Source organism: Dama dama, chromosome 22, assembly GCF_033118175.1.
Source record: "Dama dama isolate Ldn47 chromosome 22, ASM3311817v1, whole genome shotgun sequence".
Taxonomy (NCBI): Eukaryota; Metazoa; Chordata; class Mammalia; order Artiodactyla; family Cervidae; genus Dama; species Dama dama.
This window is the reverse complement of record NC_083702.1, coordinates 50,565,484-50,582,342: the sequence shown is the minus strand read 5'-3', so window position 1 is coordinate 50,582,342 and position 16,859 is coordinate 50,565,484. Positions and strand designations below refer to the sequence as shown.

The following is a 16,859-nucleotide window of genomic DNA, read 5'->3' as shown; positions in this document are numbered from 1 at the left end:
ACACATATGGCTACAAGGGCCTCTGTTTTTATTCCTGCCCCAGGCTCAACTGTGAAACTGAATCTGTACAGAACGCTTTTAAATATCTGATACTACTACACTGACATCATTATACTGATCAGATACAATAGTAACCTGGAATGGTCTTTTCCCAGATTTTGATATGCCTGACTCACTTTTATTATTCAGGTTCCTTGGTAGCTCAGCTGGTAAAGAATCCGCCTGCAATGCAGGAGACCCCGGTTTGATTCCTGGGTCAGCAAGATCCCTGGAGAAGGGATAGGCTACCCACTCCAGTATTCTTGGGCTTCCCTGGTGGCTCAGCTGGTAAAGAATCTGCCTGCAGTGTGGGAGACCTGCATTTGATCCCTGGGTTGGGAAGATCCCCTGGAGAAGGAAAAGGCTACCCACTTTAGTATTCTGGCCTGGAGAATTCCATGGACTGTATAGTCCATGGGGTCGCAAAGAGTCGGACACAACTGAGCAACTTTCACTTTCCATTTTCCAGCTTGCACACCACCTCAGAGAAGTCGTCCCTAACCACCTAATATAAAACAGCTCTCATGAATCACCCTTCATCATATTACCCTGTTTTATGTTCTTTACTGCCTCTACCAATATCTGAAATTATTTATGTAAATTCTACCACAGCAGAGACCATGCCTACCCTGTTATCCATCTGCAAACTCGTGGATTCTTATCTAACACTATGAGTTATAATTTGTAAATATTATTATTTATTTTGTGGCTCGAATTATCCCAGATCTGGTTTGTATGTTACCCTTTCATCATGTACCTATCATTCTTTGTTTGTTTATTCTAGCATTTCTTTACCTTATGGCACGAGATATTCCAGGGTCATTTTGGACTTTATGTTCCAGTCTAAGGAACTCTAGCTTCTATTATTCTCCAGTTCTCTTAATACTCAGTAATGTAAAATTATAGTCAACAATCTTAAAGGAAATCAACCCTGAAAATTCACTGGAAGGACTGATGCTGAAGCTGAAGTTCCAATACTTTGGCCACCTGATGCAAAGAGCCGATTCACTGGAAAAGATTCTGATGCCGGGAAGGACTGAAGGCAAAGGAGAAGAGGGCAGCAGAGAATGAGATGGTTAGATGGCATCACCGACTCAATGGACATGTATTTTAGCAAACTCCATGATACAGGGGAGGACAGAGGAGCCTGGGGCGCTACAGTCTACAGGGTCGCAAAGAGTCAGACATGACTTAGCAACTGAACGACAACAACAACAACATTCAATGGGCTGATGGTTCATTGAAGTGAGCCTCACTAGCTACATGGATTTAATCATAATTTGGTTCCACGATGGTGGAACTCCCAAAGAATATTACAGTGAGAAAACAAAATCCTTATCGTCTGCTAAAAAAAAAACTCAGAACCCTGCTAGTGGCAGTGTTTTTAAAAGTGTTTAATGTTTCTGGATGACTGTTTTCTAGTATGTGGCTCAAGTCGTAAAAGGATGCTTTTTTTTTCCCCTGAACAATAAATTCATCTTAGAATTTGCCCAAAATAAATTATAGTATAAAACTGTATAGATAAGAATATTCATAACAGCAAAACATTAAAAAGAACCTACATATTCAATAATAGATTAAATCGCAGTAGAGCTATACAACAGAAAAACACAGCCAATAAAAACAATGGCATAGGTCCATATTTCTTGATATGGAAAGATGATCATGATGTCTCTTCAAATGGATATCACAGATTATAAATGAGAATATATACGATTCCAGTTCTTTTTTTTTAAGAATAGAGTGTGTGTGTATACATATATATATATACATATATATATATGTATATCACATTATGCTATACCTATGTGTAAGTAGAGTTATTTAAGTATAGAAGGATCTATAACAAAATAGTAATAGAGATTATGTCTAGGTAAAGAATTGGGGGTAGTTTTAAATTTTCTTCTTTATACGTTTTCCCGTTCCTCCAGTTTTTACAATAAGCATGTATTACTGTTAACAATCACAGAACGTCTCAATGCCAATCAACCAACCATCAAACCATAAAGAAGTTCAGTGTCTGACCTGCCCATGTCTTACGCACTGATGATGATAGTCAGAATACCCCAAATGGAAGGAGACAAGAATGCCACTTCTTCTCAGAGTAAAGGAGGGCCTGTAATTCCCAGATCAGACACCCCAGGGAACTTCAGGACATGATAACAGGCATAGCTACTTAGCATTGCCCTGAGGTTTAGAAACTTATCAGTAGACAGAGGAGAAAATTTTTTTCCTCATAAAAGTTCTCCTTAATAGAGAGGAACAGCACATGTGATATATATACACACACAAAGAGACATAGACACACACACATACAAACGTGTGTGTGCACATGTGTAGAAAATATACATACTTAGAGGTAGGAATAAACTTACTGCAGTGGATAATCTGGATGCCAATGTCATTTCCAAGTTCCCTTTGAGACCAAGAAGTGCAGGAACTAAAATGAAAACTTCTGTTACTTTTTTGAACACCTCCCAGTGCTGTAAGGAAAAAAAAAAAAAAAAGAATTTTCAACCCTCTTTAAAAACACTTTAGAATAAAGATTTCCAAAATTTTCGGCCTTTTTTTTCCAATGTTGCACCTACGTTTTAAGTACCTACATGGGTCATTTAATCATTGAACATTCAGCTTAACACATTTCCCATAGATGGGGGGAAAATGGAAACAGTGACAGATTTTGCTTTCTTGGGCTCCAAAACCACTACGAACAGTGACTGCAGCCATGAAATGAAAGACACTTGCTCCTTGGAAGAAAAGCTATGACAAATCCAGATGGCATATTAAAAAGCAGATATTACTTTGCTGGCAAAGGTCTATATAGTCAAAACTATGGTTTTTCCAGTAGTTATGTATGGATGTGAGATTTGGATCATAAAGAAGGCTGAGTGTCAAAGAACTGATGCTTTCAAACTGTGATACTAGAGAAGACTCTTGAGAGTCCCTTGGACAGCAAGGAGATCAAGCCAGTCAATCCTAAGGGAAGTCAATCCTGAATATTCACTGGAAGGACTGATGCTAAAGCTGAAGCTCCAATACTTTGGCCACCTGATGCGAAGAGCTGACTCATTGGAAAAGACCCTGATGCTGGGAAAGATTGAAGGCAGGAGAAGAAGAGGGTGATAAGAGGACGAGATGGCTGGATGGCATCATCGACTCAGGACATGAGTTTGAGCAAACTCCAGGAGGGAAGCTTGGCGTGCTGCAGTCCATGGGGTCACAAAGAGTTGGACATGACTTAGCGACTGAACAACAACAATTCTCCAGAGTTCTGAAACCTTGAGTTACTTTAGAAGACTCAGTTAGAGTTGGGAGTAATAGCTGATAAAGTCATTATATCTCATAGTATATCTAGCTTGCTACACAATCTTTTTTTTTTTTTTTTTGGCTGCCCTGGGTCTTCGTTGTGGCACACAGACTTTCTCTAGCTGTGGTATGTGAGCTTAATTGCCCAGCATCATGTGGGATGTTAGATCCTGGATCAGGGATCGAATTCCACATTCCTGTAAAGCAGATTCTTAACCATTGGACAACCAAGTTAAGTCCAACTCTGTTAACTCTTAAAGTCTACTTTATCTCTTAATGATGCCAAGTCAGTGTAACTAGTGATTCAAGAACCAGATAAACTGTATTTGAATCTTGGTTCCAACACTGAGTATAACCAACCTACAGAAAAATTACAGTAATATTATTAGCTAGTTTCACAAATGAAGAAATAGAGATTCAGATAAAGTGATTTTCCCAAAACCAAAAGATGGGACCTAGAATTGACCCCAGGACTTCTGAGTTGTCCCATGTTCTGCTCCCTATTTTAGGATGTGAGGCAAGAGGCTGCAGAGCAGAGGATCGTAAGGAGCATGAAACTGGAAATCAGAAAATCTGTTATCAAGGGATGGATCTGTCACAAACTGGCTGTGTGGTCTTTGATGAGTTATGTACTTTACTGATTTCAACTTCTTCAACCATAAAATGAAGATACTATCTGTCCTGTCAAGCCTATGGAGAAATACCATAATAATGAAAACAACAGATATTACAGCACTTTATAAACTGGAAATGCCATACAAATGACTAACACAAAATGCTACTTCACAAGTACTATTAAGAGGTGATTGTCCCAGTATGAGACTTTAGTAACCAAGCATCTTAACTTATGCCAAAACATATCAAGAATACAGTCCTGTCACTAATACCAATACAGCTGAGAAAAGACTTAAATCTATCAGATAAGTGAAAGGAAATTTTAATTTGTCTCCAAAGTTTCCCTAGAGGCTGTTCCAAATAGATGTAGAACTAGGGACTAAAGAGACCTCAGGAAATATTTGTCAGGCCAGTCTGGTGAAAACCTGGTTTGAAGGATTCACAAGCGAATCCATCCAGGGATTCAATAAAGGATGGAGCTAAAAGAGGCACTGGGGGTCCAGTAACCCCTCAGATTCCTTAACCTATCAAAGAAACTACCAAACAATTTTGCCTGTGTTTTATGTTGGCTAAGAATTCTGCTGTCCTAGTGGGATATGTATCCTTCTGAAATGATGGTGATGATGATGATGAATAACAACAGACAATAATAATAATAAATACTAACAGCAGTCAACATTCACTGATTGCTGTTCTTCATCATTTAATTTTCACAACAAACTTATGAGATAGTGAAGGGAGCCAGCACACAAGATCCCACCCATGACAAGGTCGTGAGGAGGAGACCTGACAAGCAAGGCAGATCAGGACTTCAGGGATTTCGAAAAGCTGCCCCGGCGCTCACCTTAAAGATGATCTCTGTCTTTCTGATGCTTGCTATATTAGGCTACTCCCTAATTTCTGTGACACGGGTAGAAGGCCTTCCCCGATCTCTTTCCAAACAGAATCAATTTAGAACTTTAATTAATATGTCCACCGGACAGTGGTATCCTATAAGATTATCCAGGATGAAAGGAGTGTTTCAATTTAGACCCCTTTGCTGGCATTCTAGCCTGCTTGGCAAACGCGTACTAATGCACATGACTGCTGACAACACCTTAATCATAAACAGCATAAAGAACCTGATCACACAAAGGCCCTAATAGGCACAGAGCCCTTCTGGGGTGAGGAAACCCTATTAGAGAACATAAAATATTATTCTAAAAGCAGTTATAGTTAAAGATTTATAAAAATAAGAGTTTAGAATTGTTCATTTTAACCAGGAATGCTAAACAGGGGCTGCCTCACTGGAGCTGCAGAGTCTTTGTGTGGTAAACCTTTTAGATAAATTTAACTGATAACTTCTGCAAAAGGACTGACCTTTGTGTTCATTAAAGAATAGATTACGGAAAACAGCTTTGCATTCACCTAGGTCATAAAATGTCAATAGGCCCCAAGGCCAGAAGATAATGTACAAGACCCCCATAAACAAAGAAGCATTCAGAAAACACCCTAGTTTCATGAAGAACAAGCTGATGTAATGTTAAACTATCTTCCCCTTAGAAATGTACTAATTTAGGGTATAAAAGCCACGGTAAAAAATAAAGCATTGCCAGACCCTGCTGCACCCCCCGTCTGGTCATTCTCTCTCTCTCTCTCCCTCGCCGACTTGGCCCCATCAAGGCTGGTCTCACGTCTCTCTCTCGCCGACGCCATTCATCCTGAGGGTATCCCTTGGATCCTGCCGAGGCTGGACCCAGCAAGATAGCATTTTTATCAGATTAGACACAATTCAGGAATATGTTTTACCTACGTCGTAATTTTAAGACACCTACCTATACGATGGTTTTAAATTTCTCTATCAGTCACACAATCGCACTGCAGAACTGCTGGGATGCATTCCACTGGGTTACTAGCATCCTTTCAAGTTTAATTAAAATCAAATGCTCCTATGAGAATGCCTATGAAAACACTTACACCTCATCATTGATATAACAATAAGAACTTTCACATATTGCTTTCCTACCTCGTGCCCAATAAATTCTGCATTCTTCTCTCTATAACCTGCATACGTGTGCTTATTAAAGTTCTCAAACTTTCTCAGCTCACAGCACCTGTAGCATCTCAGAAATGTTTTCATGGCTTCCTTAGGTCAAAAAGAAATACCTAACAGTCCTGCCAAGCAGCTAGGTCCAAACAATTTAATAGGTATTTATTCCCTAACAATTTTATAGCCTTCTCAAGAAATAACACAAACATTGGAAGGAAAATATTGTATTTTTATGTCCTCTAACCACATTAATTCCTAATGGGATGTGTGTATCTGTTGGGCATTGCATAACTTCTCAAACCTTGTAACCGGAAACTATTGCCTTCATTTCTTGTTCTATATTGACTTTTGTGTGACACCTGCTTTTTTCCCCAGCACTTGAAAATCTAGCTTTGCAGACGTATGTCATCAAGAGAAATGGAGTATGATCTAATACTGAATGCCAAACCACCTCGAGCCAGTGGTCTGCAGAAACGTCACTGTGTCTCCCTCAAAAATTTAATATATACCACAGCGCCTCTAAGGTCTAGCCACACACTTTGGGAAATACGAGAACAGTGAGAAACAGTATAGTACAGTAGTCAAAAGGAGAGATTCTGGAATCAGATTGTTAGGTAGTTAGAATAGGGAAAAAGAGTCCAAAATGGCGGTGGCTAAAAGACCTGGAAGGGAAAGCCCACGAAAATAGAACAAAGGAAGGTCCGAGGACCGGAGTGAGAACCTCAGGTAAAACAAACAACGCTCCTGCCTAAGCCCAATTTACATAAGACAGGCCCAGGGACAGAGAAACATATAAAAAGAGGAGCCAAAGCCCTCTTCTCTCCCTTTTTGCTCCCTCCCTCTCCCCCGGGCGTTGGGGTGATCTTCTCTTCGCGTCTTTGGATCGATGTGCCCTCACACTTTGAAGATGGATTTTCCTGCTATTATCTAAATAAATAGAGCTGTAACACTGAGCTGTAACACTGATTTATTTAAGAGCTATAACACGGTCCGTTCGAGACCTGAGAGCTATAACATGGTCTGTCCTCCGAGAGCTGTGACCCGCCAGGGGGCTTTAATGTCCATCACTCCAAATTTTTGTTGTGACAAGACAAAAACCGAGGAGCATACACTCGCATGACAAGATAATCTGAGTTGAAATTCTGATACTAATGAGAGGTTAACAGGCAGGAAGGCCAGGGGTCTCCTAACAGAGGAAATAGGCTGCAAGTGTCAGACATTTTTTATCTCTCTCTTTAGCAGCAGGAGGAAACAAACTGCTAGTGTTATATTCTTCCCCTTCTCTATACAAATTTAAAAAGAGGTTTCTCTTAAAATTCTGTGTTGCCATGACAACACCTGGTTCCACCTGAACATAGTTAGTGATTTCAGTCACTCAGTCGTGTCCGACTCTTTGCAACCCCATGAACTGCAGCACGCCAGGCCTCCCTGTCCATCATCAACTCCCGGAGTTTACTCAAACTCATCTCCATTGAGTTGGTGATGCCATCCAACCATCTCATCCTTTGTCATCCCCTTCTCCTGCCTTCAATCTTTCCCAGCATCAGGGTCTTCTCCAATGAGTCAGTTCTTCACATCAGGTGGCCAAAGTATTGGAGTTTCAGCTTCTGCATCAGTCCTTCCAATGAATATTTAGGACTGATTTCCTTTAGGATGGACTGGCTGAATCTCCTTGCAGTCCAAGGGACTCTCAAGAAGCTTCCCCAACACCACAGTTCAAAAGCATCAATTATTTGGTGCTCAGCTTTTTTTTTAGTCCAACTCTCACATCCATACATGACTACTGGAAAAACCATAGCTTTGACTAGATGGACCTTTGTTGGCAAAGTAATATCTCTGCTTTTTAATAAGCTGTCTAGGTTGGTCATAACTTTTCTTTCAAGGAGTAAGCATCTTTTAATTTCATGACTGCGGTCACCATCTGCAGTGATTTTGGAGCCCAAGAAAAGAGTCTGTCACTGTTTCTACTGTTTCTCCATCTATTTGCCATGAAATGATGAGACCAGATGCCATGATCTTCATTTTTTGAATGTTGAGTTTGAAGCCAGCTCTTCCACTCTCTTTCATGTTCAGCTAGAGGCTCTTTAGTTCTTCTTTACTTTCTGCCATAAGGGTGGTGTCACCTGCATATCTAAAGTTATTGATATTTTTCCTGGCAATCTTGATTCCAGCTTGTGCTTCATCCAGCCTGGCATTTTGCATGATGCACTGGAGAAGGAAATGGCAACCTACTCCAGTGTTCTTGCCTGGAGAATCCCAGGGATGGGGGAGCCTGGTGGGCTGCCGTCTATGGGGTTGCACAGAGTCGGACATGACTGAAGCGACTTAGCAGCAGCAGCAGCAGCTTTGCATAAAAGTTAAATAAGCAGGGTGACAATATACAGCCTTGACGTACTCCTATTCCAGTTTGGAACCACTCCATTGTTCCACGTCCAGTTCTAACTGTTGCTTCCTGACCTGCATACAGATTTCTCAAGAGGCAGGTCAGGTGGTCTGGTATTCCCATTTCTGTAAGAATTTTCCACAGTTTGTTGCGATCCACACAGTCAAAGGCTTTGGCGTAGTCAATAAAGTAGAAATAGACATTTTTCTGAAACTCTCTTGCTTTTTCGATGATCCGTAAGATGTTGGCAATTTGATCTCTGGTTCCTCTGCCTTTTCTAAAGCCAGCTTGAACATCTGGAAGTTTCCAGTTCACATACTGTTGAAGCCTGGCTTGGAGAATTTTAAGCAGTACTTTACTAGCGTGTGAGATGACTGCATTTGTGCGTAGTTTGAGCATTCTTTGGCACTGCCCACCTGAACTTAACTTTTCTCAAACCTTGAGTTAACCAATGCATTTTTCTTATGGAAATATTTGTTTTAAGCTATGTTAATGAACTATGTATTTACCATAGACTCTGTCTTCAAGTCGGTTCTGCCTAAGACTCAGAACCGACTTGACAAACCAGTACTCATGCAAATGTTCTCTTAAGCTATGTTAATGAGACTGTATTTGCTTGGAAACCTGCCTTTCTTGTCATGTCGATCATGGATCATTTTATGGCCGGGGACAGCTCACCTTGGGCTGATTTTACCTCAAAATGCATGTTGTGGGTGAGGGGCCTGGTGCCAGTCTCTGAGTTTTGAGACATTTCCTTTCTCTAATTAGCAGACTGCTAGTAGCTCCATAACATCCGGCTAAAGACTAGCAGGGGGGCACTCTTTCTGCCCCCTTCTGATGCCTATGTCAGAAGCTTTCTCTATCTCTTTTATACTTTATACTTTAATAAAACTTTATTACACAAAAGCTCTGAGAGATCAAGCCTTGTCACTGGCCCCAGATTGAATTCTTCTCCTCCGGAGGCCAAGAATTCTGGTGTCTTTAGTGGCTCAGCAATAACCTTTCACTGTTTTTACTGTATGCCTTGAGTATGCTATGTAAAACTATGCTTTACTTTCTTCACCTAAAATAGGGTCATAATTGTACCTACCTCATACAATTGTGTTCAGGACCATTTCTGTACATTGTAATAAATAACAATATTGAGAGTTTATTAGTTCTAACACCAAACCATATTATCAGTTAATCTTCCTGTAAGAAGGAAGTAATGAAAAAAAAAAAAATCCAGAAAGGGAATGCTGATACAGCTAGTGCTCCTGTTAGGGGGAGCACACTGACTGAAACCGCCCACCCTGGCCAGGCACCATAGTAACTATTTGCATAAGCTGTTTTACGACAGGAGGTCCTGGTAAGGATCACGGAACTAATAAGCCACCATCAACCGGAAGAGTTCAGGAAAGGTCAAAAGGAGACACCACATGTCCGACCACCTCCCAGAATCCTTTTCTCTGGCATCCATCTTGGCTGAACAAGGCGTGCACCACCAGGAAGGACTCTGAGTCAGTTGATTGGCTAAAGACAACCCGGAAACTAATGCCATCACCATCAAACCCAAGACTGCAAGCTATGTGGCAGAGCTGTTCTCCTGGGTTCCCTTACCCTCCTGCTCTCCACCTGAGTGCCCTTTCCCAATAAAATCTCTTGCTTTGTCAGCACATATGTCTCCTCTGACAATTTGTTTCCGAGTGTTAGACAAGAGCCCAGTTTCAGGTCCTGGAAGGGGTCCCCCTTCCTGCAACACCCCCAGTAAATTTCACCTACCTACAAATTTTGCCATGATACAAATACATCCTCTGAGGCGGATTATTATGCACTGCTAAGCTTCCGTAAGAATCTGCCCTACAGGAAATCGATTTCTTACCTAATTTTGGACACCTGTCAATAACCAGAATCTTGGGCAAGAACCCACTCCTCAAACGTAATGTTGGATTGCTTACAAATGTAATACATTTGAAACCTAAAAATCCATTCATGCCCCAAAGGACAAACAAATATGAAACTTAAGGAAAAAAAGAATAACATAAGCTGCTGCTGCTGCTGCTGGGGAATACATAAATAGAGTCTTAAGAATAAATAGAAAAAGTTAAAAAATATCTGACTGGTAAAACATGCTTATGCAATTTTAAAACATAGAGAAGAATTGTTTCTCATTTTAACTTGGTTTTAAAAAGTTCAACCCATTCACTTTTAAACATATGACTCAATGATCAACCTCATTCATAATTATAAAATGCAAATTAAAAGATGATCAGCCCTCTTCTGTGAGACTGGTACAGGTCAAAAAGTTGGATAAAGTTTGAGAGTTTGGAATGGACATGTACACACTGCTATATTTAAAATGGATAACCAACAAGGACCTACTGTATAGCACATGAAACTCTGCTCAATGTTATGTGGCAGCCTGGATGACTGGAGTCTGGGGGAGAATGGATACATGTACATGTGTGGCTAAGTCCCTCAATTGTCCACCTGACACTATTAAAACACTGTTAATCAGCTATATTCCAATACAAAATTAAAAGTTAGAAAAAATAAAAATTTAAATTTTTAACAACTTGGACAATACTCTGTTGGTAGGAGTATTAATATAAGGAAATAGGCACTCTATTATACTTTTGGTGAGAACATAAATGTAAAGGTTTAACTTTTGGGGGGAATTCAGCAATATGCATCAAATGTAAAATGCACATAATTGTCAACTAAAAACTCTACTTCAAGGAAAGTTACCTTACAAATAAACTTGAACATAAGTTCAAACACATACATATAATGAGTCAACTTCATCATTGTTCATAGTCACAAAAATCTGAGGCACTTTAAATCTCCATTAGGTAACTTGGTAGAAAAACAATGATACATCTTTGCATAGTTGGAGAAGAATCTGGTAACTCTGTGTGTATCTATAAGGAAGCTCCAAGATAAATTAAGAAGAGCAAGGTAAAGGGCAACATTATAGGGTGTTTTTTGCTTGTATTTTTTAGTGACTACACACACATATTAACATGTATGTATGCATCTTCATGCATTTAACTTCAATTGAAGGAGACAAAAAAAAAAAAACAAAACTATACCATTAAATTCTAAAGAAGAGAATAGGGTAAGGGCACGCACGCAGAAGACTCTTTTCTCCATTACATATTCTTTCATACAGCTTAGATATGCTCAACCAGATACACGTTTTTTCATTAAACTTTTTAAAATAATTATAGATTCACATGCAATTATAAAAAATAATACAGAGATTCCCATGTACCCTGTATCAAATTCACCCCAATGCTAATATCTCTCAAAACTCTAGGACAATCTCACAACCAGGACAATGACATTGATAGTCAATATACAGCACATTTCTATCACAAGGACTCTCTATTGCCCTTTAATAGCCATGTCCACTTTTCACTTCCAGTCCCTTCTTAGTCCCTGGCAAACACTAATCAGCTCTTCATGTCTATAAAATGTCAACTCAAGAATTTTTATAAATGAATATAGTATGTATAACCTTTTGAGATTTGCTTTTTCCACTCAGCATAATTCTCTGGAGATTCATCTAGATTGCTGCATGTGTCAACAGTTCATTCCTTTTTGTTGCTGAGTAGTATTCCAGCATATGGATTTACCAAAATTTAACCATTCAGTTATTGAAGGACATCTGGGGTGTATCCAGTTCTTGGCTATTATGAGTATAGCAGCTGTAAACATTCACATTCAGGAGTTGGATAAGCATAAGTCCTCATTCTCTGCAATAAATGCCTAGGAATGCAGCATCTAGGTTGCAAGGCAGTTAATGTCTAGGTGGTTGTTTTGTCTTTAAAGAAACTGTTAAAGTGTTTTCCAAAGTGACTGTATCATTTTAAATTCCCACCAGCAATATATGAGTGATACCATTTCTCTGCATTCTCAATGGCATTTGATACTACCACTGTTTTTAACCATTCTGATAGGTACATAGTGTTAGCTCATTATGGTTTTCATTTGCATTCTCTAATGGTGAAAGATACTGAATATCTTTTCAAGCTTATTTACAATCTGTACACATTCTTCAGTGAAATGCCTTTATGTTTTTTTGCCAATTTTCTAACTGGGCTGTTTTTGTTTTTATTGTTGAGTTTTTGAGAGTTCTTTATTCTAGTCTTTTGTCAGATGTGTGGTTTGCAAATATTTTCTTCCACTTGGTAGCCTGTGTTTTTGTCCCTTTAATGGAGTCATTCACAGAACAAAATTTTTATTTGATGAAGTCCAATTCATCCTTTTTCCCTTTTGTGGACCATCCTCTTGGTGTCAAGTCTAGGCATGTTCACCCCTCCACCAATACCACAGTCTTGATTACTGTGGTCATTTTAATAAACTTGGAATCAAGGAGACAGATCCTTTCCACTTTATTTTCAAAAAAGAAAATTCTACATTCTGTCCCTTTGCATGTACATTTTAGAATATTATTCTAAAAGAAATCTTATGAAGATTTTAAAAGTTCTGTTATACACTACATCAATTTGGGGAGAAGTGACATCTTTACTATGTCAAATCTTCTAAGCCATGAATACAAGTCTCTCCATTTATTTAGATGTTCCTTGATTCATTGGTGTTTTGTAGCTTTCAGCATATAAATCCTGTATGAGTTTTTTAAGATTTACATCCAGGTATTTACTTTTTGAGTAAATGTTATTGTCATCAACCACAAACTGGAACTTGCCATGGGTACTTGCAATCTACAAGGATTAAATCAGGTGCTGCTACAGCCGTTGACCTCCAACACCCCCTGAAGGACTTCAGGGTGGACAGCAGAAATGAGGTACTCTGGAAAACTGGCAGCACAGGTCTTCAGATAGTCAGATATTCTCAGGAGCTGATTTTATGAGCCAAATTCGTCTATCTCCTCATATCTAGAAAAACACTAAAGTCCTTCATGGTGATGACTATTTCTCATGGCTAGCAGAAGCTTCACGAGACCAGCAAAAACTTTCTACAAAAAAATATATGCTTCACTGCATGTGCACGCCTTTATCAAAATCCCCCTGCTTCTGTGGAGCAGTCTCTCAAAGCTATCTAAGGTGCTGTCTCCCAGGCTGTTCATATTGCCTCAGATAAAACTTAACTCATAACTCTCACATTGTGCATTTTTTTCAGTTGACAGTTATTTTTAAATTTCAACGTACTCATTGCTAGAATCTGAATTTATTTTTTGTACATATTGGGTATCCATGGCCTTACTGAGCTCATTTATCTGTTCTTGGTTTTGATTTTGGTAGATTCCTTGGAATTTTCGAAGAAGAGCATCACGTCATCTGCAAACAGGAAGTTTTATTTCCTCCTGTCTAACCTGTTCGTCTTTTATTTCTTTTTCTTAAATTATTGCATTATGCTGAATAAACGTAATGAGTGTGGACATCCTTGCTTTGAGCCTGTTCTTAGGGGAAAAGCGTTCAGTATTTCACCATTAAGTACAAGGTTGAGGAAGTCCTAAGAAAGGCATTCCCAAAGAATGCTCAAACTACTGCACAACTGCACTCATCTCACATGCTAGTAAAGTAATGTTCAAAATTCTCCAAGCCAGGCTTCAGCAATACATGAACCGTGAACTTCCAGATGTTCAAGCTGGTTTTAGAAAAGGCAGAGGAACCAGAGATCAAATTGCCAATATCCGCTGGATCATCGAAAAAGAAAAAGAGAGGTCCAGAAAAACATCTAGTTCTGCTTTATTGACTATGCCAAAGCCTTTGACTGTATGGATCACAATAAACTGTGGAAAATTCTGAAAGACATGGGAATACCAGACCACCTGACCTGCCTCTTGAGAAACCTGTATGCAGGTCAGGAAGCAACAGTTAGAACTGGACATGGAACAACAGACTGGTCCCAAATAGGAAAAGGAGTACGTCAAGGCTGTATATTATCACCCTGCTTATTTAACTTATATGCAGGGTACATCATGAGAAACGCTGGGCTAGAAGAAGCACAAGCTGGAATCAAGATTGCTGGGAGAAATATCAATAACCTCAGATATGCAGATGACACCACCCTTATGGCAGGAAGTGAAGAGGAACTAAAAAGTCTCTTGATGAAAGTGAAAAAGGAAAGTGAAAATGTTGGCTTAAAGCTCAACATTCAGAAAACTAAGATCATGGCATCTGGTCCCATCACTTCATGGCAAATAGATGGGGAAACAGTGGAAACAGTGGCTGACTTTATTTTGGGGAGCTCCAAAATCACTGCAGATGGTGATTGCAGCCATGAAATTAAAAGACGCTTACTCTTTGGAAGGAAAATTATGACCAACCTAGATAGCATATTAAAAAGCAGAGACATTACTTTGCCAACAAAGGTCCGTCTAGTCAAGGCTATGGTTTTTCCAGTGGTCATGTATGGATGTGAGAGTTGGACTGTGAAGAAAGCTGAGTGCCGAAGAATTGATGCTTTTGAACTGTGATGTTGGAGAAGACTCTTGAGAGTCCCTTGGACTGCAAGGAGATCCAACCAGTCCATCCTAAAGGAGATCAGTGCTAGGTGTTCATTGGAAGGACTGCTGCTGAGGCTGAAACTCCAATACTTTGGCCACCTCATGAGAAGAGTTGACTCACTGGAAAAGACCCTGATGTTGGGAGGGATTGGGGGCCAGGAGGAGAGGGGGACGGCGGAGGATGAGATGGCTGGATGGCATCACCAGCTCGATGGACGTGAGTTTGAGTAAACTCTGGGAGTTGGTGATGGACAGGGAGGCCTGGTGTGCTGCGATTCATGGGGTCGCAAAGAGTTGGACACAGCTGAGTGACTGAACTGAACTGAAGAAGTTCTACTCTATTCTTATTTAAGTTTGTTTCTTATCATGAATGCATGTTGAATTTTGTCAACTGCTTTTTCTGTATCAGTTGATACAGTCATGTGATTTTCTTCTTTAGTCAGTTTATATGGTGAGTTACAGTGATTTTCAAATCGTGAACAAGACTTTCATCCCTGGAATAAACCTCATTTTCCATGGTGTATAATTCATTTTATATGTTGTTAAATTCTATTTGCCAATGTTTTGTTAAGGATTTTTTTGTCTAGATTCAGGAGAACTATTGGTCTGTGGGTTTTGGGAGATGGGGTTGGGTTGGTTTGTTTGTGTTTTGCATTGTCTTTGGTTTGGTATCTGGGTAATATTATCTTTTTAAAGTGAATTGGTAAGTGTTCCTTCCCTATCAATTTTCCAGAAAAGCTTGTGTAGAATTAGTGTTAATTCTGCTTTAAACATTTGGTAGAATTTTCGGGTGAAACTATCTGTGTCTGAAGATTTCTTTTTGGGGAGTTTCTAAAAGTATGAATTCAAATTCCTTAGTGAGTAAGAGCTATTCAAAATACCCACTTCATTTTGGGTGAAATGCAGTAACTGCATTTACACTTTAAGCTGTAAAATTTATGTGTGCAGAGTCATTTATAGCATTTCTTTAGTTACCCTTTTGATGTCTGCACAATCTGTAGTGATATCCCCTATGTTGTTCTGATACTGGTAATGTCTTCTCTCTTGGTTTTCATTGTCAGTCTGCTACAAATTGTCAGTTTTACTGATCTTTTAAAAGAATCAAATGCTTGTTTCACTGATTTTTTTTCTATTATCTTCCTGCTTTCAATGTCATTGAGTTTTGCTTTTATATTTATTATTTACTTTCTTCCGTTTGCTTTTGATATATTCTATTCATTTTTTCTAAGTCTGAGATGGGAGCTTAGATTATTGATTTGAGATTTTTTTTAATTCTGAGGTATGCATTCAGTTCTATAAATTTCTATCTCTGGACCACTGCACAGGTGACTCACAAATTTTGATGTTGTACTTTCATTTTCACTCAGTTCAATGTTTTGTTTTGTTTTTCATTTTTCTTGAGACTTCCTCTTCCACCAACAGATTATCTGAAAGTATCCTGTTTCATCTCTGAAGATTTTTGCTGTTACTGCTTTCAAGTTTGATTACACTGTGGTTGAAGAACATACTCTGATTTCAATATTTTGAATTTGTTGAGGTTTCTGTGATGGCTCAGGATATGAGCTATCTCTAAATATGATCAGTAAGAGCTTGAACAGAATGGCATTCTGCTGTTTTTTGGGTGGAGTGTTCTATAAATGTCAGTTAGATCTTGTTGATTGGTGCTGTTGTCAAATTCTTCTATACCCCTACTGATCTACTATCTCGTTGTTCTATCAATTACTGAGAGAAGAGTGCTGACGTTTCCAACTATAACTGTGGAGTTCTCTATTTCTCCTTCCAGGTCTCTTGGGGGCCTCTCATTATCAGCTGACCAGATGAAATTCCCAGCACTCTACTTGCCCTTCTCCGATACCATCTTGGCTTAAGTACTACAGCACCTCATTCCAGCCTCCTTCACCCCACCCTGGCCCCCAGCTTTACTGAGGTGTAACTGACAAACAGAACTGTAATATATTAAAGGGTACAGTAGGATGACTTAAAATACATATACATTATGAAAGGAATTCCACCAGTTAATTAATACATTCATC

At 39.3% G+C, this 16,859-nt stretch overlaps 1 protein-coding gene across 4 annotated transcripts in view; it reads right to left on the bottom strand.

Annotated features, from left to right (window-relative positions):
* The window catches only part of SLC41A2 (solute carrier family 41 member 2), a 129,079-nt gene that overhangs the window by 73,636 nt on the left and 38,584 nt on the right, over positions 1 to 16,859 (bottom strand). For 3 of the 4 annotated variants that reach the window (XM_061125465.1, XM_061125464.1, XM_061125466.1), the window contains one exon: positions 2,415 to 2,522. The exons of the other annotated variant lie outside the window; for it this stretch is intronic. In XM_061125465.1, the coding sequence (XP_060981448.1) occupies positions 2,415 to 2,522 (108 nt within the window). The remainder of the gene's footprint in view (positions 1 to 2,414; positions 2,523 to 16,859) is intronic. 4 annotated transcript variants of the gene reach the window in all.